The sequence below is a fragment of the Malaclemys terrapin genome, chromosome 3 (assembly GCF_027887155.1).
Source record: "Malaclemys terrapin pileata isolate rMalTer1 chromosome 3, rMalTer1.hap1, whole genome shotgun sequence".
Lineage (NCBI taxonomy): Eukaryota > Metazoa > Chordata > Testudines > Emydidae > Malaclemys > Malaclemys terrapin.
This window is the reverse complement of record NC_071507.1, coordinates 120,963,630-120,988,529: the sequence shown is the minus strand read 5'-3', so window position 1 is coordinate 120,988,529 and position 24,900 is coordinate 120,963,630. Positions and strand designations below refer to the sequence as shown.

Genomic DNA, 24,900 nt, shown 5'->3' with positions numbered 1-24,900 from the left:
CTTTATTAAGCACATGATTTTTAGTATCTAGCAAAGTTGTGAATTTAATCTTGCAGGCTCGTCTTTTGAAAGTGTTGTGCAGGTTTCCTTTAAGGATGAGAGCTGAGAGGTCAGATTTAGAGTGACCGTTTTGTGCAAAGTGTTCACCTACAGGTGATAGGGTGTCTTTGTCTTTTATCATTTTTCTGCGTGAGTTCATTCAAGAACGTAGTGATTGTCTGGTTTCACACACATAGAACCTAAGTAACAGGGTGACAGTTAATTAAATAAGGAGTACGTGGGCCTACAGCTTATGAGGGCTTAGTCAGGATATCCAGAAAAGAAGAACTTCCTGAGGAGAGACGTTCCTCAGGGAGCTGGACAGGAAGCTACACCCAGTGGTGTCTTCCTAGAGAACAGAGGCTCATGGAAGAAGGAAGAGGCCCAAAGAGAAAGTGTTCCCAGGCAAGGGACCAAAGCATCCCAAGGGAATGAACTAGGCATGGAACCTCCTGGGGAGTCACTAGGGACTGTCTCAGCAAAGAACAACACATTGGGGGGCAGGGGATAGAGACACTGGCATCTGGCTGAACACCCAGCAGAGAGCCAAACTCCTGGCAGGTAATCCAGCCTGGGAGTGCTTCAGGGCTAGAGGGACTAAAACATAAAAATGATTATTGCAGGGGCAGAGTTCCAGTGAAGTATCTGATTGAAGCTTTCATTTTGTTTCATGTTGTCGTTTCCTGTTAAATAAATGAAACCCTCTAAAGAGGGTGCTCTTTAATATTGAAAAGCCTTCTTTGACTTATTTATGCCCAGGGTGTGGGGAAGCTGAGACAGGGGATCACCTGCCGACCACCAGAGAGACCTCCATGCTATTTACAAAGTCTCAGAAACAAAGTAAAATTTGCCCAATAAAAATAAACAGAAATGATTGTTGCACTCAGTTTTGGTTAGAAGGATCCTCTGGTAAATAAATTGCAATGGATTTCTTGGAGAATATCACAGAGACTAAATATTATTGACATGCTGTATGTCAAGTAGTTGGGATGAACTGAAGAAGATAAAACAAGAGAGTGTGCCGAGGAAATGGATAAAAGGAATTTCAGAAGCAGACAATTGTCCTTGAGGTAGTAATGTCATAGGAATGGTTTCAGGGAAGATGGAGGTAGCTAGTCTGAGAGAGATTATTATTATTGTTACAGTAGTGCCTAGAGGGTCCATTGAGCTCAGTAAGGTATAGACAGATAGTAAGAGACAATCCCATTCCCAAAGACTTTACAATCTAAAAAGACAAAGGTTGGGAGGGGAAACAGACAAAGAGAGGTAAAGTGACTTGCCCAAGATCACACAGCAGTTCATTGGCAGAGCCAGGAATAGCAACAACATCTCTTGGCTAGTGCCCTAACCACCGGAGTATACTGTGTCTCAGATACCTGATGGACAGTTGGAATCAATAAGACCAGACTATGGAGTGAACAATAACTTAACAACTTACTGCATTCACTGTCCAAGAAGGCACTACTTTGTTCTGCTGCATCTCTGCAAGAAAGCCTGCTGAGTATCTGTTGCAACTCTTTCCCTGTAAGTGCCTAAAAAGTCACAGACTCTGTTAGGCAGAGTCAAAGATAAAGAAACATATAAGGGAGCAAATAAGGAAATCTCTGAAGAAAGAAACTGCTTCTACTATGTTTCTTTGAGAGTTGTTGTGATTACTGCTTGTTTCAACAAAATTCTGTAGTTCTCGGCCGACTGGTCTAAAGGCAAGTCGGCATAATCATTGTGGCCTGGAAACAATAATGTGACAAGGGAACCCTTATTTCCCAGCTGTAGTGTCATTCATGGGCTGACAAAACCCTCATTGCCAGAAGCCTGAACATTGCTGTTCTTGGCCTGCATCTTGTAGTCCCTAGTGTAACTTTTCAACGCAAGATGGTTTATGCTTGTGCACCTGCATGCCCCCAGTGGACACTTTGTCTTTCTCTGTACAATGTAAATAGTTACAAGAATGTGTGGCTAAAACTTTCATTTGAGGTCTTAAGTGACTGTGTTTTCAGTCATGCCCCAATAAACCTTCTTCGTCTTCCTGTCTGTCCAATATACATTGCCTTCTGAGATCAGAGAGATTGCATTAAAAACCAGGATTAAAGTGAAAAACGTTGACAAATGTTCTCCTCAGGTTTTACTCTTGGGCAGTACTATTTTCAGTGAACAAGGCTAATTTTGGCCAGGAAATAGATTTGCCATCTCATAGGAAAGAAAATAAAAATGATCTGGACAATAGCAGGGAGTGGCTGGCCAACACAGCAGAGTTGGTGTCAAAGCAGTGTATAAACAGTTGTGAAAAATAACATGACAGCTTGTGCTAACTTCACAAATGAGGCTGGCACCAAATAAAAGAATTTAAAATAGTGATGAATTAATAAAAAATATTAAAAAGGTTTCATAAGCCTCTGTATTACTTTAATCCAAGGGTCGGCAACCTTTCAGAAGTGGTGTGCCGAGTCTTCATTAATTCACTCTAATTTAAGGTTTCACGTGCCAGTAATACATTTTAATGTTTTTAAAAGGTCTCTTTCTATAAGCCTGTAATATATAATTAACTATTGTTGTATGTAAAGTAAATAAGGTTTTTAAAATGTTTAAGATGCTTCATTTAAAATTAAATTAAAATGCAGAGCTCCCCGGACCGGTGGCCAGGACCCGGGCAGTGTGAGTGCCACTAAAAATCAGCTCACGTGCCGCCTTTGGCACACGTGCCATAGGTTGCCTACCCCTGCTTTAATCAAAAGCCTCCAGTTTAAATAGGAATCTTCTGACTCCTTCAGTGAGGATAATAGAAACCCTGTGTTAATGTAAAGACTATGGACAAATCATCTTGACATTTTGAAGGGCTCCATAATCCACCATTGGCAGGATCAGAAATCAGTTTCCAAATGGTCAGGAAAAACTGATTCAGAGTCCATATGGATTCATCTTCTGATCCTCCTAATAGTTCAACACTGCAATTTCTATTATCACCTTTAACTCCTCCCCCCTTCCCTCTGGAGACACTGTTACTTCTTTATCTTTTATTCTATTGATAGCTTTTTTTCCCCTTCATTACTAAACAATAGACGTGTGACAATTTGGAGAATTCGTCTGTACAATTTATGAATTCTGGTTGGTGTTACAAAGTAATAATTATGAAATTATTGTATCCAGGAGTTCCTTTATATGGAAGTGGAATTGACCACTTGCTGACATAGGGTACAGCATGTGCCTACCAAACTAGGGACAATGGGTGATTTTGAAACCTTAACTACTGTACTCTGACCAAACAATGGGTATGCTAAGGAGCTGAAACTAGTTGCTCCAATTTGTCTGCATGATGGGGAGAGTGAAAAGAGTGAAAAATTCCAAAACAAGACAAAGGGACAGAGGAGGCAAAGCAAGGAGGAATAAGGGAAAAGGTTTTTCAGAGGCAGGAGAGAGGAAGAGAACTGGCATGCTTTCGTAGAAGGGAGCTCTGGTGTAACAGCAGTACCAGACAAGGTCAGAAAATCTAGCTGTGCTAGAGAAGGCTCCATGATTCTGAGGAGAAACTGAGCTGCAAGGGAAGGATCCCAGATACCCCAGAGGATTCTGCCCAAGCCCCCAAAACTACAGAGTGGTGAGGAAACTGAGGCAGGGAAAGTATATACAGGTGTGTTTATTATTTTATTTAGATCTGTGTATAGCTCGTGCTGTTAAGTAAAGAGCAATTGTGTTTTAGAATCCTGTGCATAGTTTGTGTCTGCTTTCACTGTTGTGTACCCCTGAAGGTAAACTGCAATCCAGAATCAGAGGGGTAGCCGTGTTAGTCTGAATCTGTAAAAAGCAACAGAGGGTCCCTGTGGCACCTTTAAGACTAACAGAAGTATTGGGAGCATAAGCTTTCATGGGTAAGAACCTCACTTCTTGCATCTGAAGAAGTGAGGTTCTTAGCCACGAAAGCTTATGCTCCCAATATTTCTGTTAGTCTTAAAGGTGCTACAGGACCCTATGTTGCTTTTTGGAATCCAGAAGGCTCGCACCTTTCATGCCATTCTGTGGAATATGCAGGAGTCACTGGGAGGCTTGAGGAAAATGGCACATAGGGCCCCACTGCCAAGATAGGTTTCAGACACAGGGTCAGTACTGGATTGAGTTCCCAGAGGCCCAAAGCCAGGCACAGCACCTAAACTCTGCATAGCTCCAGCAAGCTACAGCACATGGGATTCAGTGTTTGGATTCCTTCATCATAGTCTGAGTATCCAGCAGGAGGAGCGTGACTAGATCTGTGACATGTTACTGCACTCCTATACCCAACACAGTTTCATTCATACTAGGGGGCCTACGGTAACATTTTCAAAAGTGACTTAGGAGCCTGTCTAACTGTAAGTCAATGGGTGTATTTGGAACTCTTACCCCAAATTTTCTATGGCATCAGATTTGTATATGTGCACCGCTTGCCTATGCAAACATCAAGTTCTTATTTATTTCAGAGTAACAGCCGTGTTAGTCTGTATCCGCAAAAAGAAGAACAGGAGTACTTGTGGCACCTTAGAGACTAACAAATTTATTAGAGCATAAGCTTTCGTGGACTACAGCCCAGCATCCGAAAAAGTGGGCTGTAGTCCACGAAAGCTTATGCTCTAATAAATTTGTTAGTCTCTAAGGTGCCACAAGTACTCCTGTTCTTATTTATGTTTTATATAAAGTGTGTAAGTGCTTTATAGACATATAAAAATATAGATCTTTCTGAATACACCTCTACTCGATATAATGCTGTCCTCAGGAGCCAAAAAATCTTACTGCATTATAGGTGAAACCGCGTTATATCGTACTTGCTTTGATCCGCCGGAGTGCGCAGCCCTGCCCCCCTGGAGCGCTGCTTTACCGCGTTATATCACAATTTGTGTTATATCGGGTCGCGTTATATCGGGGTAGAGGTGTAGTTTACTATGTAAAAAGACAATTTATAAAAGGATGATTTAAAATGTGTATATTTGACTCCACTCCTAATTCTTTTTATTGTTTGTGCATAGCATGCTTAATGGCCGCTACATTCTCTATTTTTACCATTGCCTTTTTTTCTCACTTGTAAATGTTATATAGACATTAACAATCATTTTAAGGTTTGTCTATTTTTAGTATATACACCTGTCTGTTTAATCCCAGGCCTATTTCATTTTAACTCCGAACTAAGGAGTTGCACAATAATTAACTGTTACTCCCTTTGTATCATATTTCTGACTTGTAAGAAATGATGCATAATGAAGCTTGGCATAAGCTCAGTTTGGTGCTCACTTATAGTCATCAACTGGTAGTTTACAAGTACCAGGAATAATAATCATTATAACACAAAGATAATAATATCTTACATTTACATATCACCTTTCATCCTGCATTATTGTACACATTAAATATTCTGAAACCACTTCCTTCATCACTGAAACCTAGCCCATCGGTATGGAATACAGCAATATTTTAATAATGTACAATAGTAGACAACAGTTTGATAGGAAGTGAAGAAGAATAAGGCATCCAACTGAAATTGCAGGGAGAATTTAGGTTGTGATAATCTAACTAAACCCACTGATTTTGTACAGGATATAAGCTTTATACTCCCTCCCCCCCCCAAAAAAAAAAAACCAAACACACAAACAAAAAAAACAGGACTTCCAGTATCTCAATACTTGTTAACACCATATTGGGAAATTGGCTTAGGGAAAGGTTCACCAATACCACTTCCTACAGCATTCTGAGAATTAGATTTTCCTAGGGCTGGGAGATCTTCCAGCAATGGAAGCATTTTTAAAGGATTTTTTAAAAGAATTATTGAAAAATTGGAGTAGGCATAGAAAAGAGTCCCAAGAGTGATTTGAAAGATGGAGAAAATGCCTTACAGTGAGACACTTAAAGAACGCAATCTGTTTAGTTGATCAAAAAAAAAAAAATTGAGAGGTGACTTGATAAGTATATAAGTACCTTTACCTGGAGTAGGTATTGGGTCTGAAAGTGGAATGGAGAAAAGTTTACCAATGGCTAGAAATAGAAGGCCGACACATTCAAATTAGAAATTAGGCACATATTTTTAACAGTGAAGGTGAATAACCATTGGAATAAACTACCAAGGCAAGTGGTGGATTCACCATCATTTGATGCCTTCAGATCATGACTGGATGCCTTTCTGAAAGTTATGCTTTAGTCAAAGATAAGTCATTGGGCTCAGTACAGGGCTAACTAGGTGAAGTTTAATGGCCTATGATATATAAGAGGAAATACCAGATGATATAATGGCCAATTCTGGCTTTTTATGCTATGTTTCTATGAAGACCATTATATCTCTGTATTCTAAGTGTGAAGAATCAGTATGTGCCCCAGAATATAACAACCTTAATGTCAAAACTCATGAACTACAGAGGCCATTCCCCGATTGCCTTTATATTAAGATGAAGTAAATTACAACATCTGGCTTCTGTTGCATTTTTATTAATACCAAACTAAGCTTTTATTACTCTGATTGGGGTATTTAAAATTATTTAAATCAATATGTCTGACAGAGATTGCTGAAATTATGAAAGTAAGCTTTGGAAACCCAATGTGCTAGGAGATTAAAATGTGAAGGTTTCACAGTGGGGGTAGGACATTTTACAAAAAAAGTTAATCCCTTAGAAAAATATGCTGTAGTGTTCTGAACACAGAATCTTGTTATCACAATACTTTGTCTTTACTGTAGAATATTGTGATATTTTATAAGGTATATCAAGAATAGAATCACACGGCCCAAACCCACCCCCTGTGAAGCCAGTGGAACTCCTTCCATTGACTTAAACAAGAGCTGGATCACACCACAGAAAATAGAGATGGAGAAGATGAATTAAACCATCTCATCCATTTCCTGAGCCAGAGTAGAACAATATCTATAGTATATTATCTACGACTTTGTCCAATCTAATTGTAAATATCAGAGGTAAAGTCTTCCAGCACTCCACACTGCTATGCTTCTGTTATTGCCAGAGTCGTCACATAAACTATGGTTCTTTGCTAACTACAGTGTAAAATTTTCAATTTTATCTAACAAATCTACTAGTTTATTTATGTGATCATCTTTTATTGCCTTATTATCTATGTAGCAATAAATGGCTTCTGGGATTGATGAATCAGCAACGTGAAGCTGCAAGTGTTTAACCAATCTCCACAGCCCAGGAACCAACCGTAAACATAAAAACTGAAGCAGAAATACCTTATTTTCTTCCCTTGTGATAATGCGGTAGTACTGTGCTGTGTTTCTCAAGCTTTCCAGTGACACCTATGGGGATGTAGCTAGGGTTGACAAACCGAGCAATAGTCAAGGGAGTGATCTCAGTGGAAAGGAGTAGTGTGGCTGAACACATGTGAAAATCAATCTCTTTCATGAAGGAATAAGGGCTGATTATCTGGGCTCTCACCTTCCTTGTTGTACAATTTAAGTAGTACCAAATGGAATTGGTATCAGCCAACCAAATAACTGAATGACTTGTCGTTCCTGATAGCTTTTTAAAAAATTAGTAGGAAGAGTTCAGTTAGGACTAGGGGGACAATATGTTTCTATGTCGCTCTATCAGTTCTGATTCCAAGTTGGAAAATAGTATTCCCATTTTACAGAGGAAGAGACTGAAGCAGAGAGAGAGAGGAAGGCCAAAATGTTTTTTTAAAAGGCGCAAATTTTGGATGCCCAAAGTGGCCATTGATTTTGGGTGTTCAACTTAAAATACCGTCTGCCTGACTTCCAAAGGTGCTGAGCACTGACATTCCCATTGTGGGGCTGGGGATGCTGAACACCTTGGAGCTTGGGCATTCCATTAGGGCATTCAAGATCATTGGTCACTTTAAAGAAAAGAGAGAGAGAGATTAGTCTTACTCTCGCTGTACCTTAATTTTTGTCTGTGTGAAATGGATGGCTTCCAGCATTGCCAAAGAGAAAAAAGAGATGAAACATTGAGTTAAAATAGTAGAAAAATCAAATATAGGGGCCACATTATGCATTCTGCTGTTAAATGCAGCATAGTGAGAGAAGTGGAATATCTATTAAAATGGCCCAAAATCTGTTAGAGGGGAGAGAAGGTAACATGACATCATTCTCTCCTCAAACCCCAGTGAAGCTTCTTCAGGTGACTAACTTACATTTGGGACTCTAAACTTTTTTTTCAATTTTGTTTTATAAGTTGCCTTCTATAGATCCTGGGATCACAATGCAAAAGGTCCTGATAACGGATCATACTCGTAAAATAATCAGAGAGGTCAGGGTGTATCATCAGGAGCCTACTGATTATGTGCACTTGAAGGATAGGGAAGAAATTGTATGTGGCCATTCCAAAAAACAAAACAAAAAAATGAAAAATAAAGAGGACAGAGATTCCACACAGGCTAAAAACTTAAGTCCATCAATGGGACTTTCCTGAATCAGAGTCATTAGAACCTCACAAATGCTTTTTGAATGAAAGAAAACATATTATGATATCCCTATTTTTTTTAAAAATGTTTATATCACCTATGCTTGGTTTTGTTATCTATGTGATTTGTGCCATCTGCTGGTAGATGTTGTTTTACAATGCAAAGGATACTTAAAATTAATTTTAAAAGTAAAGAAAAAATCAAACAGATGTCACATTATTCACACAAGGATATACAGTAGATAAACATCAGCAATTAGTAGAGTATGTCATAAATATGCAAAGTGTTATCACATTTCTAATCACTATTTAAAGTGTTTTACTCTGTATTACTGCTCTGAATAACAACATAGAGATTTATACAAATACAGATTCTATAACAATAAAACTTCGCAATATAGCACCTATCCACCAGAAGGATTTTTACAGCCTACAGATTATAGATAAAATGATCACTTCACCTACTGATGAAATGCAGCTACCTTTAGGGTGAAACATGTAAGCCATTCTGTGCCAGCAACATTATATGATGGGGCATGGAGCTTGTGTTGTGTGTGTGAAATTGAAGAACAAAGGACAAGCAGGATATAAAACCTTAGTACAAAGTACCATGGAATCTTTAAGGGCCTCAAAATAACAAACTCAATTTTACCTATTATCCAGAAGATGCAGGTCTTTGAAGATGATTAGATACCCTGATTTTCTTATAAAGAGTATTTACAAAACATGAAAGTGGGCTCTTGCCATTGCCTGACAATATTAGCAATTCAAAGTGATGTGTAACATACCTGGTTTTAATGTTTTGATTGCCACTGGCGTGGTATTAGTCCAGAGACCTTCCCACACCTCACCAAATTGACCAGAACCTAATTTTTTCAACAGTTTCAGAGAATTTCGGTCTATCTCCCAATGGTCTGCAGTTTTGTATGACAAATCGAAAGGAGCAGGAACTTTTTTCTGGTGTAAAGAACCAAACACAAACATTAGATATTTTGCTATCTGTTCAGCAAAGTGTATAATAAATCTTTGTTTAAAAATATGTCAGTTAAAGTTGCAGCTATGAGGAATGAAGTTTCCTTACAGAACACACAGATGATAAAGATAAAACACAAAAGAGAATGTAAAAAGCATCTACAAATCCACATCTTGGGTACCTCTTAATACAAAAAAGTTAGTTGAGCTTCAAATAAAACTTTGAAATGAAAGAGCAGCAGTTACTTGATATTGTATAAGTCTTGAAAATGCTACAACTAGTCAAAGAGCCCTAAATTTTTAAAAAATCAACCCCCCCTTGCAAGCATTTTTAGACAATGAAATATTGCCTGCATGAACCTGATGGTTTTGTCTCAGTAATACTTATAGACATCTAGAGTTATGAACTTGGTGATTTTATCTCAATATACAGAGCTATTCATAAATCACAAGTTGGCACATTCTTTTCCTCCAGCCACACAATTATTTGTTCAAAATGTCAGGGTATTTTATTATGAATGTGTCAGCTCCAAGAATGAAACAGTTCTGCAGTCCATGCAACTTCATCGAAGAATCAGGTTGTCATTTTGCAACCTAGCACCTTATGACTGATAACCAGCAGGTTAGTTTGAAAATATATATTTTGCACAATATAAAATTAACTTTACCTTTATACAGGGCTTCCTGAGCTTTACACAGAGGCCATCGCTGTTAATGGTGTAGTGGTCAACAAAAGCATTCAATGTTTTAAAAATATTCTTTTTGCTAAGAAAAAAGCCTTCTCCAGCCTCCTGTTGGATCCTGTAGTGTTTCACAACTGCTCCATCAAAGACTAAAAAATAAATTGAGATATAAGATCCCAGCTACTAAATATATATAGTAGTACAATATAGCTTATGGCCAACATTTTAAAAACAGAGTAACCAAAGTCAGGTTCCTAAATGTATACTTAAGGACCTAATTTTCAGAAGTGCCTACCTCCCATAAGTCCCCCAGGTGCCTAACCCGGAGGTGGGGGACTGGGCCCCCCTCCAGCCGATGGAGACCCACGTGCCCTTGGAATTGTTAGCACTGGACCACATGAAGTGGAGCCAAGTCAGAGCAGTGCATCTGACTTCCTGACCATGGTGGATCATTATGCCATATTCCTGGTATCATACCCCTCAGGGAGATCACGACCAGAGCAACCACAGAAGCCTTCTGGCACTACTTTGCCCAGCCCTATGGCAACCCTTCCGTGGTGATCACAGACCAAGGCATGCCCTTCGAGTAACAGACATTTAAGGAATTGTGCTCTCTGTATGGCAGCCACAAGCTAAGGATGACAGCCTACCACCCAAAATACAAAGCCCTCTGCAAGCAAGCCAGCCAGACGCTGCTAGCAGGGCTAAGGCCCTTGGCAGAGATGTGGCAGAGAGACAGGCCTTCCTACTTGCTGCAGCTGACCTATGTGTATAACAACATGATGCGCACCCCCACGTTGTACAACCCCTACTTCCTGATGTTCGGTATGCATGACTGGCTGCCCATAGACATGGGCATTTCTATTAATAAATGCTTTGCTAATCACACTTTGAACAAAGGGCAGCCTGCACTTTAATAGTTTGCCTCTTTGTGGACCCTCCTGCAAGGCTTCCACTACTTCTCTTCAGTTGCTCTGTAAATTATGACCACGAGTTCTGAGGGTGGAAGATGATGGTGGTGGTCGTGGGAGGGTATGTGTGTTCTATGGCACTGTTGCCCTTTTCCTAGGACCCCACAGAGGATTCTCTGGTGGTTCTGGATGAAAGGAGGATGCGAGAGGAATGTGTGCCTGTATTTAGTTCCATGATTGCAGTTTTGTTCCAATCTACAGTGCAAGGAAGAACAGGGATGTATTCACATTTCTGTTGCCCATCAGAGACAGGTTAGGAACTTCTTTATAAAAGAATGTCAGTCAGCCAGGGCCATGATCTGAGGAGGTAGAAGGGTGAGTGTCAGGGACCAAGAATTGGTGCAGAAGCAGAAACTTAACATGGATCTGCACATTTGTCCATGACCAAGACAACTCTCCCTTCACTTCCAAAGGAATGATTTGAGATGAATTTCTCAAGGGGCGGGTAGGGAGAAAGCTGCACTGCTCATTAAGGACTAATGGGTGTAAGTCCCATCAGTAATATCACAACTGTCGGCTACACTGTAGATATAGTGTAGTATAGTTGACCCGGCTGCCACTGGAGGATGTCCCTCTTTAATTCCCATTTGCGGGTCATCCTCCTTAATCCCTCACGAAAATCCCTATTGCCTACCCCACCACAATGGGGGTGTCCCTGTTTTTGACTTGGAAAATATCGTCAGCCTGTGAGGAAGGAGGGGGAAAGCAGAAATGGGTGGGGTTTCTTGCTACCTGCAGCCCCATCAGTTATTTTGGGCACCTTGCCACTGCTAGGTGACCTCACACAGTTTCCTTCCCATTAATACCTTCCCACAGAATGAAGCTGAAGGTTGATGGTGAGAAAATCTGTCTGTTTGTAGGCTCTGTACACTTTTTAGGAACTACAATTCCAGCAAGTGGATATAATATAGTCTTGTTGACAAGTGGAGCCTCTTTTTTCTTTATTATTGTTTAACTGGGAAAACAAATTAATATATATCTCAGTCCCTTTCCCCTCCCCTCCTAATGTGTGTACTTGTAGTACAGTATATGGGACTCAGCTCTAATTTGAAGATCTAAATATTGGGAAGACTCTTATTTCCCCTTTTGTCATGCTAATAAAGCCTTTGCATCATACCACACCATCATACCCTCATTATAATATATATACATACACACACAGGCAGGTGTGTACATTTGATATAAGTTCCTGCAATGTTAGAATCATTCAAAATGTTGTCAATTAAAAGGTTAGCATACGGTGGAGTTTTTCTGACCATTAATCCAATTTTAATTGAATAGACTATCCCCCATCGCCCGCACCCCCACACTTCCTTATGCAGGAATACATATTCGTATTGTCGCATGCGATTGCCAACAACTGCCACCAGAGGGCGCATAGGTGCCGTTTAAAACAAGGGATTTTCTATATATAAGGGTCAGAAGTAGGTATATTTCCAGATCATAAAAATAATTAGACTGAATGAGCCTCAAAAGTTGCTTCTTTCTAATATAGTATTTAAAATACTGAGTACATTTTGGTGATGCATAATTTGGGATCAGGTTGAAGGAAAGAACTTAAATAGAGTAATTTGGTAACAAAACAGCGAAAACAAAACATAGAAAAAGGGGAAAGAAGGTGCATTGACACCTTCCGAATGCACTATAAACTAAGATCTGGGAGATGCCCACTTTTCAGAACACTGTGGTAACTATCATCATCCACAACCCTATAATGAAATTGTAGCAAGGAAACAAATGTGAAATACCAATTTCAGTGGACCAGATTTATATGTAACATTTCAGAAAAGTATCATCATTCCTACTTTTATGGTTCTATTTCTCTATTTCAGGGGGTCCAGAGAATGCTTTCTTGCACTGGGAACCAAGGCAATACTTTTGCCCATCCTGTTACTTTAACTGACTTCCTATTCCCTGTAGATAAAATTTGTTTTCGTGTGGAGGACCTGCATGTTTGAGGAGTTATTTATTTGTATTCTGGTAGCACCTTAAAGGCCCCAGGATTGAGTATTAGGGTATGTCTACACTGGACACTTCAAAGCGCTGCCGCGGGAATGCTCCCACAGTAGCGCTTTGAAGTGCGAGTGTGGTCGCGCACAAACACTGGGAGAGAGCTCTCCCAGCGCTCCTGGTAATCTGCCTCCACGAGGGGATTAGCTCCGAGTGCTGGGAGCATGGCTCCCAGACAGGAGCGCCGCCAGCTTTTTTGCTGCCCTAAGTGGCGGAAGGTCCCGCCCCTGAAATGCTGCCCTTGATAGAGGCAGCGGAAGGTCCCACCCCTGAAATAGCGCCGACGACCGGGGCGGCCGAAGATCCGGCTGCCGCGGTCTCCGCCTCCCAAATGTTAGCTCCTTAGGTGACTGCCTAGGTCGCCTAATGGGTTGTGCCAGCCCTGCTCCCAGAGCTCAGAACCTGTCTTCACTAGTGCTTTAAAGTGCTCAGACTTGCTGCACTGAGCAGCCAGTTAGAACGCTATAAAATGTAAGTATAGACAAGCCCTTAGTGTGTTTGGCTCTGTAAAGACATGGAAGAGAAAGACAGTACCTGCCCAAAGGACCTGAAGAAGAGCTCCGTGTTAGCTTGAAAGCCTGTCTCTCTCTCTAAGGTAATAAAAGATATTCCCTTAGCCATAGGCGCTGACTCCGTGGGTACTCCAGGGCTCAAGCACCCACAGAAAAAAAATAGTGGGTCTCAGTACCCACCAGCCACACCAATCAGCTGTTTTGCTGCTGGCAGGAGGTGCTTGGGGGAGGGCAGAGAGCAGCAAGCGGGGGGCGGGGATCTTGGGGGAGGGGCGGAGTGGGTTCAGGAAGAGGCAGAGCAAGGGAGGTGCCTCAGGGGAAGGGGAGGAGTAGGGACAGGGCCTTTGGAGTGGGGGTGAAACACCCACAGGGAAAAATAAAAGTCAGCACCTATGACCTCTGACACCTTGTCTTTCTAATTTAAACCAAGACAGCCTCACAAATACAGACCACCAACAACAAAACGCAAAAGGACAGACCTCAAAAACTACAGCACAACGTCTTCCCTCTCCCTTTGTCTGACCATTCTCTTCCCCACCAGCCTGCGCTGTCTGCAGCTGCCTGTCAGTCCCACTCTTTGCTCCACCCAAATGTCATTCTCCTTTTCTCCCCCAGCCCCACAGGAAACCATACAGCCTTGTCCTGGGAGTACAAAAAAGACACATAATTGCCAAATATATCTTGACTGCTTCCACTCCAAGCACTGGGATCAGGGGGGAGTCCTATGTTCATCCCTAGGAAGAGGGGGTAGGCAGCCCACATGGCCCAAGTCTGTAGGCAAGCAACAAACTCAGATTCAACACCTCCATGCAATTTACTGAGGATAGGTATATTTGCCTTCTGTAATCTAAAATTTAAAAAGAAGGTTGTAGCAACAGGCATATCTGAGTTTTAAACGTATGTATAGAAGTATAGCAGGTGCTTAAATGCATTGTCATTTCATGCAGTAAATCTTGCAAATATCATTATTCAAGACTAAGAGACAAGCTTCTTGCTGTTATTGGCAGTGACACTCAATTAAGCTGAACACATCTAAATTATGGTTTTTAATTAAAAAGAGGCAATGCCTCTGATGGCAGAGGCATGTTTAAAAATTAATGCCTTTTACACCAGATGCTAGAATCGTCAACATAAAATTCCTTCTGCAACATACGCATTTTTAAAATAAAAAAAAGATGTGACAAACATCAAGCAGTAAGGATGATAGAACCAGATCTCTGTGGCCTATCTAAAGTTTGAAGCGATCTCAGTTTAACCATTTGTGGCCCACAAAAACCTCTCTTTAAAATTAAAAATTGAAGCTGAATTCTAACAGTCTTGTTTGCCTTCTAAATCATTTACGAAATATGAGTTTTTTCCACAATGACACATTAGAACTGAAATGTGCTCATTTTAATGAAAGACAGGTTTTTTTTCCTCTTCCCCCCTGCCACCTAAGTAGATTTGCCTATTAATCTCTCCTTCTTGTATCTTTGGCTCCATTATATATTAGTGTGAACCTCATAGATTTCAGGTTACAGGGGCTTGGGCAAAAATATTTATCATTTTTGATCTTCGCAGAGTCAAATCCTCTGGGGTTTTGCTTTGAGCTTCAGGTACAAATTAAACTCCAAATCAAAGTCAAACAGCTGAAAACACTGGGAGTTCCACATGGTTTCCACTCAATATAAATACATTTGTTCCAGGTAACTCAAAATTATGTCTAAACCAGGGCCGGCTCCAGGCACCACCGCAGGAAGCAGGTGCTTGGGATGGCCAATGGAAAGGGGCGGCACGTCCGGGTTGGTGGCAGCAATTCGGCGGCGGGTCCCTCGGTCCCTCTCTTTCTCTTTGAGCTTCTGCCGAAGTGCCGCAGAAGAGAAAGAGAGGGCTCGAAGGACCAGCCGCCGAATTGCTGCCGAAGAATGGAGCAGCGCGATTGAGCTGTCGCCGACGTACCGCCGATCGCGGCTTCCACTTGGGGCAGCAAAAAAGCTGGAGCCGGCCCTGGTCTAAACTGACAGCTCTCCTCCCCTGCAATAGTCAAATTCCACTTTGTAGAAGTCTTCAGTAAAGAAGTATTGTTATACAATACTGAACTATCACACAATTAATAGAAATGGGTCAGAACCACAAACTTCTGAAACAGACCCATGCTTTTTTCAAAGTGTGGGGGTTCTCAGATTCAGGCTTTGGTTCAGGTTCCTCTCTTATAATTCACTGGTTACATATTACATGAATAGAATTATGTAGGTGTGTAATTATACATCTTTATAAACATGCCAAAGCATAAGTCTGGGATGATCCATAAGGCTGCAGTTTCTTCTTGTTTTACACTGATCTCGATGTCTGAGCAACCTCAATGAAATGGAAAATATCGCTAGGAAATACTAGCTGGAGTTGCAGTATTTTGTTGCCTTTGTCAGCCTTGACAGGGATGTGAGATACTTTTTGAATGTGCTTTAAAGCCTAAGCTGTCTCCAGGTGATTTACCACGGCCAGAATGTATGTGGATTACAAGCTGTTCACTTTCCTAGCATGCTGACACATGCCTCAAAAATACTGCCACCTCTACTGCATTCTATTCCAGTAACAGCAAAATGCTTTACTGGGCTAATGTAATCGAGTGTGTGGAACCATCCTAATTCAATGCAAGTACTGAAGAGTCACTAAACTACTCTGTGAGCAAAAACTTTGAAAGCTGCTTCCAGTACATCTCCAGGTATACAACATTATACCCCCACTGACAGTCTTCTCTTATAATTCTCTTGGCTTATATTTGTATCACAGATCTGGTGAATGGTGTCCAAGAAAATCCATCATGGGATAATATTTCATATTATCTATTAGGACTAGCGTTAAAAAGAAGTAAGGTTGGCTCCTGTAAGTAAAATCATGCTTTTCCCTATTTGGTAGGTAATCAGTCTATTTCAGGTACAAATTTTACCAGGAAGTCCATCACATCTCCTGAAGCCAGAATGAGGGATCTTGACTAAATAAAAAAATTAAACCTACCACCATAGATACAACTAACTTTTCACGCAGATTGATCATGTGTTTCTGAAGTCTAGTTTTGCAAACCAATCCCACAAAAAAAGCAGCTTAAAACTAAGGATATATTCTAGAGATTCTACTGTTTTCATATCCTGTATAGATCTGCCAAGTGCTAGCATGTGTTTCATTTCCAATCTGAACCAGTAGGTGCACTGATGTACAACTCTAATGTGTTTGTGGCTCTTTAATTATGAAAACATTTTTCATTTCAAGGCAGCTGGAACAATGAAAAGCAATAAGCACAGAAAGTTAATTTGAATTTTGAGCATATTAATAAAGCGCTAAAAGTAAAAGTTAGTAAAGACCTATGGCTCTTACCAACTTTTATGTATCTCTTGGGAACAAGAGATTATTATAGATTTTAATTTCATTCTCATGCATGCAGTTTATCACTCTAGAAAATAAGAAAAGAAAAACAGGCCAAATGAAAAACTCTTACAATATTTCTTAAGGTAAAAAACTGTGATACCTGAAAGGGAGAATTGGCTTTTTTTACTTTCGCTTTCTCGGATTAGGAAAGCTCCTTCCTGATTTTCAGGGCACAACAGTTGTTTCTCTGCATCTGCTCGTGAGACTGGTCCAAAAAACCATCTAAACAAAGACAGAAAATTCTAGCATTAATTTTTACCAGTCAGCAATAATTAGCAGAAAAGACAGTTACACTGTGTCTACTAAGCATACAACATAGCATACATTATTTTTGCAAACAAGTAAAGGGGAATTTTGATACAACTTGTATTAGATTATTGAAATAAACAAACAAACAGGACAACACATGTTATTAGAAGATACTACATCTCTACCCCGATATAACACGAATTCGGCTATAACGCGGTAAAGCAGCATTCCGGAGGGGCGGAGCTGCGCACTCCGGTGGATTCGGCTATAACGCGGTAAGATTTTTTGGCTCCCAAGGACAGTGTTATATCGGGGTAGAGGTGTATTTAAACATCTGAAGTAAAATCCTGAGCACATGGCAGTCAATGCCAAAACTCCTATTGATTTCAATGGTGCTAGAATTTTATGCTTGATAGAGAGTCCTTACTAAAAAATAGACTCACAAGGACTATCTTTAAATAGCCCTTTGAAAATAATTGATGCCAAGTCTCCTTTGAATTACAGAGGGATATATGTTTTTATGATTAACCTTGATTTGTAATTTATGAATGCTATCTGTACTGAATGAAATAAATTAATTTTTAATTAACTAAATTATGCTGAACAGATTCTTCACAATTCCAGTTCCTTGCTGATTTATGAAGTGACTAATTGGCAGTCATTTCAGGCCTGCTGCAGTGAGATAGATGAGCAAAAACAATGCCTACCTCATGTCACAGAAAATGCTTGAATGGCTGACTATGTGCTATGAAAATCAGCTCATTTAAAAGCAGTTGTATAGCACTCCACCCACGCATAACACCTCTGATTTTCAAAAACGATTCAAATAACAATTCAGATGGAATGCTGAAAATGAAGTTTAGCTAATTGTGTTGTTATTTGACAAGAATGTACCTGATGAAAAAATGAGATGACTGCTCATCAATTTCAACTGGGATTATTGAGCTCCTAGCAAACAAAAAAACCTCTCTCTAAGATAACCGCTCTCCCCCGCTTTGATTTAAAAGGTGATAGAGAGTTATCGAAAAGTGGATTGTGTATCCTTTTATGTCAATGTACACAAGAATTCCGCTTAAATAAATTATTGATAACCATGCCATACAACTCTCCAGAAGGAATCAATTTATTATATTATGCATAATTAACCAATTCAACAAAATACCTTATCTGCCAATTACCAGTGAAAAGATCAGAAAGAGTATTCAACAAATTATGTTAGTACCTGGAATGCTTAGAGTAATCCAAAGGAATTAAGGAACTAAATAAAAATATATAGTGAAGTCTTCAAAATAATAGCATGCTGCTTGATTGATCAAACATTACAGTGTGAGTAACGTTTCTAGCATGAAGGAAGAGGAACTAAAAAAAAGACAAACGCAGATGGGCCAGTCTTGATCTCATGCTAAACTGTATATTTGCTTTGGTTAACTATATATTGTTAAATATACATTAACGAGTGTTATGTACAACTCTCTGATCATTCTAACCACCTGAAGGCCTTGATATGCATTTGGAAAAGGAGAGAATCTGAATGTAAAGCCAATATCTAGAATGCATTAGTGAAATACTTCAGTCTGTTGAAGATACAGTAATTGTTTGGTTTGATGGACCCTGGAAAAACAAATTAACCCATAAATTTGCAAATCCTCTGATTGACAGAAACACTGATCAAACCAATAAGGAGGAGACAAGGCACCAGTTCAGTTCAGTACTGAAATCCCACATTAAACGTGGAGCATCCCTGCAAAAGAGATTCGGACCACTCAAAATTCTAAATACTGGTTCCAAATAGAGCATCACACATCCAAACCATGTAAACTACATTTATTTCCCTTTCAAATCTATGGACAGTGGGATTTCACTCCAGTAAAGGTAAACAGAGAGATTAGTATTTTAAGGCAGAAAAGGCATAAAAACAGGAGTTTAATTTCATATTACTTTTTCCTATCTTAAAAAGGTGTTAGTTACATTTTGGCTGGCAGCACAAGTAACTACTACTACAAATCTAATGACCCCAAGATAAACACACAGCCCTCTATTGTTTATAAAACAAAATAGAACTAGAATAAACTGAGGAAATCAAATGCAAACAAAATGCAATGTAGCTCTGTGGTTGATATTTTACATACAGAATAGTTAGGAAATTCAAGTGGATAATCCCTAATTATATATTCTTATAGATATAAAAGTCTTAAAGTAAAAAACATATTCCGTAATACAAAGTACAGCATATGCAAGTGGGAGCCAATTTATGGCTAAACTGGGACCCACATTTTCTAATTCCATTATACTTCTGTATGTAAACCTCAGCCATAATGTTAAATTAACATAAACCCTGAGTTTAAGCACATACTCAACCTAAAGCATGTGTTCAAATCCCATTAACTTCAGTGGGTTTTAAAATGTGCTTAACATTTAAGTGCACTTTTTGAATAGTCTGGATTTCCTGAATGGGGACCACAGGTAGTTTTGATTTTGTTTTGTTGGCGTTTTTGTTTGTTTGTTTGTTTGTTTGTTTGACTTTATTGACCTACTTCTTTTTATGGATATAAAAATTTTCTATATGTGCTATTACCATAGTATATTTAATGACAACAAGTGGTCAGGGTCCTCATTTCAGGAATACTGATTTAAAACTTTTGATTACAAGGTCTTTTTCATGGCTGCTGGGCCACTTCATACAAAGTAATATGACATCTAGATATTAGAGTGAATCTGGAAATTGTAGGTGCCCATTCAATGTAGCATAATGGCAGTTGGAAAGATTCCCTCTTAAAGATTCAAAGTAGGCTGAAGGCAAGGGAAACCAAGAAAGTGTCACTAGAAGGGGAAATATAATTGAAACTACTATTTTGGAAGGGAAAACAGTGGGTACATCCTTTGTAGTCCTTCACTACCACAACTGTATATGATTTGCTTAATTCAGAAAGGGTTGTGCGCAAATGGGAATCCCCAAATCCCCCTATAAAGTCTAACTGAATAATACTGATAGAAAGGGGGTCCAAATACAGAGTTATTGGGCATGCAGTCATTATTGTCCAGTGCCAGGCACAATGTCAGGGAATACTAAGATAATCATTTATTATCCTTGCCCTTGAGATACATGTTTAATTGTGATCCACTTTAAGTTCTTAGAAAAACACACCCAAATTCAAAGTGGTATTTTCATTTTAAATTGATGTTTAAATTCCCAGCATAAATCTCAACAGGCCCATTTAAAATGTTAGTAATGAAATTATATGAAAAAAGGATTTTAGTATTTTGCCTAGTCTACTTTTAAAAAGAAGAACAGGAGTACTTGTGGCACCTTAGAGACTAACAAATTTATTAGAGCATAAGCTTTCGTGGACTACAGCCCACTTCTTCGGATGCATATAGAATGGAACATATATTGAGGAGATATATATACACACATACAGAGAGCATAAACAGGTGGGAGTTGTCTTATCAACTCTGAGAGGCCAATTAATTAAGAGAAAAAAAACTTTTGAAGTGATAATCAAGCTAGCCCAGTACAGACAGTTTGATAATAAGTGTGAGAATACTTACAAGGGGAGATAGAGTCAATGTTTGTAATGGCTCAGCCATTCCCAGTCCTTATTCAAACCGGAGTTGATTGTGTCTAGTTGTGGCTGTAGTCCACGAAAGCTTATGCTCTAATAAATTTGTTAGTCTCTAAGGTGCCACAAGTACTCCTGTTCTTCTTTTTGCGGATACAGACTAACACGGCTGTTACTCTGAAACCTGTCATTATGCAAGGCACTGCATTTAGCCGTATGGAATGGAAATCCATCAACCTCATGAAAAAACTCGTACAGATACAGACAGACATCATCTTCCTTTCCAAATGCAAGCAGATGGACATCATACCAAAAGGACTAAAGCTAAAAAATCCATTACAATCTACATATCACACAGACTATGCTGAGAGACTGTGTCACACACTCTCAAAGAAACTGCGAAACCACCTGATCAGCATCCTATACAGCAAACAGGGAAAGATTAAGAATGAGCTCTCAGAACTGGATACTCTCATAAGAAACCAACCTTCCACACAAACTTCCTCATGGATAGACTTTACAAAAACTAGACAAGCCATTTACAAGACAAACTTTGCCTCTCTACAAAGGAAAAAGGACACTAAACTATCTAAACTGCTACATGCCACAAGCAGCCACAACAGTAGTTCCCTTAACCCACCCAGCAATATTGTTAATCTTTCCAGCTATACTCTTAGCCCAGCAGAAGAGTCTGTCCTATCTCGGGGCCTCTCCTTTTGTCCCTCCAGACCCATGAATATGATACAGTTCTGCGGTGACCTAGAATCCTACTTTCGACGTCTCCGACTCAAAGAATATTTCCAACATACCTCTGAACAGCATACTAACCCACAGAATCCTCCCTACCAGCACTACAAAAAAAAGGATTCTGCATGGACTCCTCCGGACGGTCGAAACAACAGACTGGATTTCTACATAGATTGCTTCTGTCGACGTGCAAAGGCTGAAATTGTGGAAAAGCAACATCACTTGCCACATAACCTCAGCCATGCTGAACACAACGCCATCTACAGCCTCAGAAACAACCCTGACATCATAATCAAAAAGGCTGACAAAGGAGGTGCTGTCGTCATCATGAATAAATTGGAATATGACCAGGAGGCTGCTAGACAGCTCTCTAACACCACATTCTACAGGCCATTATCCTCTGATCCCACTGAGGATTACCTAAAGAAACTACACCATCTGCTAAAAAAACTCCCTGACAAAGCACAGGAACAAATCCGTACAGACACATGCCTAGAACCCCGACCAGGGGTATTCTATTTGCTACCCAAGATTCATAAACCTGGATATCCTGGACGCCCCATCATCTCAGGCATTGGCACCCTACATCAGGCTTGTCTGGTTATGTAGACTCTCTCCTCAGACCCTACGCTACCAGCACTCCCAGCTATCTTCGAGACACCACTGACTTCCTGAGGAAACTACAATCCATCGGTGATCTTCCAGAAAACACCATCCTGGCCACTATGGACGTAGAAGCCCTCTACACCAATATTCCACACAAAGATGGACTACAAGCTATCAGGAACAGTATCCCTGATAATGTCACAGTTAACCTGGTGGCTGAACTTTGTGATTTTGTCCTCACCCACAACTATTTCACATTTGGGGACAATATATACCTTCAAGTCAGCAGCACTGCTATGGGTACCCACATGGCGCCACAATATGCCAACATTTTTATGGCTGACTTAGAACAACGCTTCCTTAGCTCTCGTCCCCTAATGCCCCTACTCTACTTGCGCTACATTGATGACATCTTCATCATCTGGACCCATGGAAAAGAAGCCCTTGAGGAATTTCACCATGATTTCAATAATTTCCATCCCACCATCAACCTCAGCCTAGATTAATCCACACAAGCGGTCCATTTCCTGGACACTACTGTGCTAATAAGCGATGGTCACATCAATACCACCCTATACCGGAAACCTACTGACCGCTACACTTACCTACATGCCTCCAGCTTCCATCCAGGACACACCACACGATCCATTGTCTACAGCCAAGCTCTAAGATATAACCGCATTTGCTCCAATCCCTCGGATAGAGACAAGCACCTACAAGATCTCTATCAAGCATTCTTAAAACTACAATACCCACCTGCTGAAGTGAAAAAACAGATTGACAGAGCCAGACGAGTACCCAGAAGTCACCTCCTACAAGACAGGCCCAACAAAGAAAATAACAGAACACCACTAGCTGTCACCTTCAGCCCCCAACTAAAACCTCTCCAGCACATCATCAGAGATCTACAACCTATCCTGAAAGATGATCCTTTACTCTCACAGATCTTGGGAGACAGACCTGTCCTCACTTACAGACAACCCCCCAACCTAAAACAAATACTCACCAGCAACCACACATCACTGAACAAAACCACTAACCCAGGAACCTATCCTTGTAACAAACCCCGATGCCAACTCTGTCCACATATCTATTCAAGTGACATCATCATAGGACCTAATCACATCAGCCATACCATCAGGGGCTCGTTCACCTGCACATCTACCAATGTGATATATCCATCATGTGCCAGCAATGCCCCTCTGCCATGTACATTGGCCAAACCGGACAGTCTCTACGCAAAAGAATTAATGGACACAAATCTGACATCAGGAATCAAAATACTCAAAAACCAGTGGGAGAACACTTTAACCTGTCTGGTCATTCAGTGACAGACCTGCGGGTGGCTATATTACAACAGAAAAACTTCAAAAACAGACTCCAACGAGAGACTGCTGAGCTAGAATTGATATGCAAACTAGACACAATCAACTCCGGTTTGAATAAGGACTGGGAATGGCTGAGCCATTACAAACATTGACTCTATCTCCCCTTGTAAGTATTCTCACACTTATTATCAAACTGTCTGTACTGGGCTAGCTTGATTATCACTTCAAAAGTTTTTTTTCTCTTAATTAATTGGCCTCTCAGAGTTGGTAAGACAACTCCCAGCTGTTTATGCTCTCTGTATGTGTGTATATATATCTCCTCAATATATGTTCCATTCTATATGCATCCGAAGAAGTGGGCTGTAGTCCACGAAAGCTTATGCTCTAATAAATTTGTTAGTCTCTAAGGTGCCACAAGTACTCCTGTTCTTCTTTTTGCGGATACAGACTAACACGGCTGTTACTCTGAAACTAGTCTACTTTTGTTCATCTTAAATTGACAGTGTACCCTAGAGAGGGTATTAATGTGTCAAAGTAATTGCTTAGCATGAGCAGAGGTTATAAGGGAAAAGGAAGATTATATCAAAATAGACCCCTTTAACGGAAGAACAAGCAAGTCAATCACTGTCTGTTATGTTCTTAACTTCAGGTGACCATTACTTTCTAGTTACTTTAAATTGCTTTATTGGTAAATCAAATGTCACACATCAGATTCACTGGAATGTTTAAGTAGTGATTCATATGAAGTTTCAATCTGTACTTTCATATGGGCAGGGCTCACTGGAGGTTACCAGGTGTCAGAGGCTAGGACTCTACATGGGACTCTACATGGAGATACAAGACTATTTTGCTGATTCAATTGGTAACCAAATCAGTAGTCTCACTTGCTCTGATTAAGGAGAATAAAAGGTGGTGATTGGTTAAAACAGGAGAGGAAATGCAATGTGTAAGTCCAAAGTAGAATTTTTGGGATGATTCCATATGAGAGATTGTTGGGAATTTTCCAGCTAAATATTTGTTGTAGATGTTGGAAAATGCAGATTCGTAAAAACAGGAATTGTTATCCAGAAAGAGTCATTTTTGATTAATATCCTAATTTGAATTTTTTTTAAAAAGTTTCAAAATTGTTGAAATGCTCCATTTTGACATTTTCAAATGACAAATTTAGTTTTTGGATTCAAAACAGCCTTTCATTCCAAAATTTTAGTTAATGGATAACAACAACAACAAAGGTTTTAAATACATTAAAAGGTTGAAATCAAATCACAATGTTTTGAAATTATCAAAAATGAAACATTTCAGTCAACCCAATCAGAAATTTTTCTCAGATTATGAATTTCTGAAAAATTGAGGTTTCAACTAGGAAATAGGAATTGAAATAGGAAAAAATTTATATCTCAGGACAGTAAAACTATTTCCTACCTAGCGCTACTATATATACCG

General features: G+C 39.8%; 1 protein-coding gene across 1 annotated transcript in view; it reads right to left on the bottom strand.

Annotated features, from left to right (window-relative positions):
- FRK (fyn related Src family tyrosine kinase) overlaps positions 1 to 24,900 on the bottom strand; it is a 64,386-nt gene that overhangs the window by 13,567 nt on the left and 25,919 nt on the right. The window contains exons 2-4 of the mRNA XM_054023750.1: positions 17,068 to 17,189; positions 10,058 to 10,221; positions 9,206 to 9,374 (exon numbers count right to left, since the gene is read on the bottom strand). Coding sequence (XP_053879725.1) covers positions 9,206 to 9,374; positions 10,058 to 10,221; positions 17,068 to 17,189 — 455 coding nt within the window. The remainder of the gene's footprint in view (positions 1 to 9,205; positions 9,375 to 10,057; positions 10,222 to 17,067; positions 17,190 to 24,900) is intronic.